Source organism: Hydra vulgaris, chromosome 06, assembly GCF_038396675.1.
Source record: "Hydra vulgaris chromosome 06, alternate assembly HydraT2T_AEP".
In the NCBI taxonomy this organism is placed as follows: domain Eukaryota; kingdom Metazoa; phylum Cnidaria; class Hydrozoa; order Anthoathecata; family Hydridae; genus Hydra; species Hydra vulgaris.
This window is the reverse complement of record NC_088925.1, coordinates 13,469,783-13,472,372: the sequence shown is the minus strand read 5'-3', so window position 1 is coordinate 13,472,372 and position 2,590 is coordinate 13,469,783. Positions and strand designations below refer to the sequence as shown.

At 29.6% G+C, this 2,590-nt stretch overlaps 1 protein-coding gene across 1 annotated transcript; it reads left to right on the top strand.

The window, feature by feature from the left end:
• The first annotated feature begins 952 nt into the window (after window positions 1-952).
• On the top strand, window positions 953-2,084 carry LOC136081217 (uncharacterized). Its single transcript, XM_065798515.1, has 3 exons — window positions 953-1,205; window positions 1,274-1,394; window positions 1,541-2,084. The coding sequence occupies exons 1-3, from the start codon at window positions 953-955 to the stop codon at window positions 2,082-2,084; spliced, it is 918 nt and encodes a 305-aa protein (XP_065654587.1).
• The last annotated feature ends 506 nt before the right edge of the window (window positions 2,085-2,590 follow it).

Below are 2,590 nucleotides of genomic sequence, written 5' to 3'. Positions count from 1 at the left end.
CAAAGTCATCTCGTAGTAGAAAATGCACAGATATAATAGCACCCATTTAGAAAGATATAAAAGAAAATAGGAAGCGCAAATCAAAAGGAAGAGGATTAGGAACAAGAATACAAACTATAGTTCTTCCTAGCGATCCTTTTGCATTACTTAAAAGGTTTGATTAATGTATAGATGCATGGAACGCAGGTAACACTGGAGCAAGAAATAAAGCTGTTGCAATTTGTGATGAATTATTACGACAAGGTAAAATGACTTGTGCACAGTATAAATTAATACAAAATCTTTTATAATATATTAGTGTATATAAAAAGTATATATATAATACATAAAAAAATGCTAATTGTTCATAATAAGAGATATATAAATAAACACGCTATTGCAGGAAGTGGTATATTCGAAAGTATAAGAGATTTATTTAAACGAATAAAAGCGTCAAATGTAACAAGAGTATCATCAGCTATGTTGAAGAAGATTTAACTGTAATAACTGATTTAACTGTAATAACTGCTGCTAAATCAGCAGGAAAAGAACTATCAACATCAGCGATAGAGGCTGCTAGAAATGCTACAGATGAAAAAGGAAAAAAAATAATTGATAAATTATCTTCAAAAATAGTTTCACAACCTGTTATTAATAAAAAAATTGATGAAATAATTTCAAATTTGGTTAGACCCAATGATCTGATTAATAATGGATCTGAAAGATCTAATAACAATGCAGATGATATAACAACAAATATAAATAAACTAATGATGGGATCTGCAATAAAATCAGCAAAAAAAGTATCAAATGAAAATGCTAAGAAGATCTAGTTAAAAAAGGACGCGGCCTTCGACTTGCGTAGTATACTTGCGTAGTAGACTTGCGTAGTAGAGTTGCTAAATTTTTTATATAGTTTTTTAAGAATCGTCAATCAAAAAATTTTTTTTTATATTGTATATAAAAAAATAAAATGACAACTTCCGAAGTATTAAATTTTACAGAAATGCCAATTGTAGATAATGGAATTGAAAGATTTGAATTCCCTGAATATGAGCCAGCGGCTCGTACAAATCTAAATAATACTAGAGAAATAAGAATCAACATTGAGCAACAAGATTTGTTTACACTTCCATCTGAAGCTTATCTCTTATTTGAAGGACAACTTGTTAAAGCTGATGGAACAGCTTATGCTAATACAGATGCAGTGACGCTTACAAATAATGGTATTATGCATTTATTCAGTGAAATATCATACCAATTATCGAACCAAGATATACTGTTTATCGCCCAGGTCGAGCAACTACAATGTTAGGAATGCTTAAATACTTAAATGACTTTCAATTAGCGCAAGGATTAAATCAATTGTGGTATAAAGATAACTCAACAACAGCAGTACTTGGTGATAACCCAGGGTTTTCAATAAGACAATAATACATAGTTCAGAAACCAACTACAAAAGGATCATTTTCATTTTGCATACCTTTAAGGCACATTTTTGGATTCTGTGATGATACGATAATGTTATTTATGGGTTTAAACATACAATAACTCTTAAAAGAGATGGTGACGATGACGCAATTTTTAAGCTTGCTAGTGTAGCTTTAGGAAAAGTTAATCTTAATAAAGTATCATTGTTTATACCACATGTGATCTCATCAGATGTAGAAAAGATTAGTCTTTATAAATCTATCGAATCAAAAGTGACACTTCCAGTAAGTTTTCGAGCGCGTCAGTGTGATACTGTACCTGTTTCATTAGCTAATTCATTTTTTTTGAGATTGAGCGTAAAGACATCTTCTGAAAGACCGAGAGACATTATTGTTCCATTTCAAACAAATAATGATGGAGACCAAAATGCTAATGCTTCAATATTTGATCATTGCGACTTGAAAAATATATACATTATGCTTAATCAAGAAAGGTATCCATCTGTTAATGATAATTTGTCATTCCCAAATCAGCAATTTTCAAGTGCTTATAGAGATGCAGCTGGGTTTAATGAAAAATTTTATGGAATGAATGAATTGATTACACGCAGCAATATAACTCCTTCTGACTATAAAGATTTGTACCCACTTTTTATTTTTGATGTTAGTAAATAATCAGAAAGATTAAAATCATCAACAATAGATGTACATGTTAAAACAACATTTAATACAGCTGTTCCAGCAGGTACTGATGCATATGCTGTTGTAATATCTGATAAAATGATAGAATTTCAATCAGATGGGAATAAAATGAATATTGTTTATTAAATTTTTTTGAAAATTAATTAAATTTTTTTTTCTTTATATATTAAAAGAATGAAATATACAAAGAAAAGTTTAAAAACTCTATTAGAAGAAAATAATACTTCAAAAACATCTGACAAACTCGCTACATTGCTAATGATTGCTATTGAAAATGAGTTATTAGATAAAGGATCTATTATGACTGAAGTGAAGGAAGTAGATGAGAAAAGACCAGTTGGTATACCTAGAATACATCCAGTGAAGGGAGTAAATGAGAAGAATCCAGTTGGGAGACCTAGAAAAAATCGTGAAAAAGAAGAAAAAGAAATAGATCCAAAATATGAAAAATTAAGAACAATGAAGAAAAAAACAGTCAC

Excerpts from the sequence above, each read along its gene's own strand:
- LOC136081217 (XM_065798515.1), top strand. The coding sequence starts at position 953 with ATGACAACTTCCGAAGTATTAAATTTTACAGAAATGCCAATTGTAGAT. Across the intron at positions 1,206-1,273 it reads AGTGACGCTTACAAATAATG|GTCGAGCAACTACAATGTTA; the intron begins GTATTATGCATT and ends TTTATCGCCCAG. Across the intron at positions 1,395-1,540 it reads GTACTTGGTGATAACCCAGG|AGATGGTGACGATGACGCAA; the intron begins GTTTTCAATAAG and ends AACTCTTAAAAG.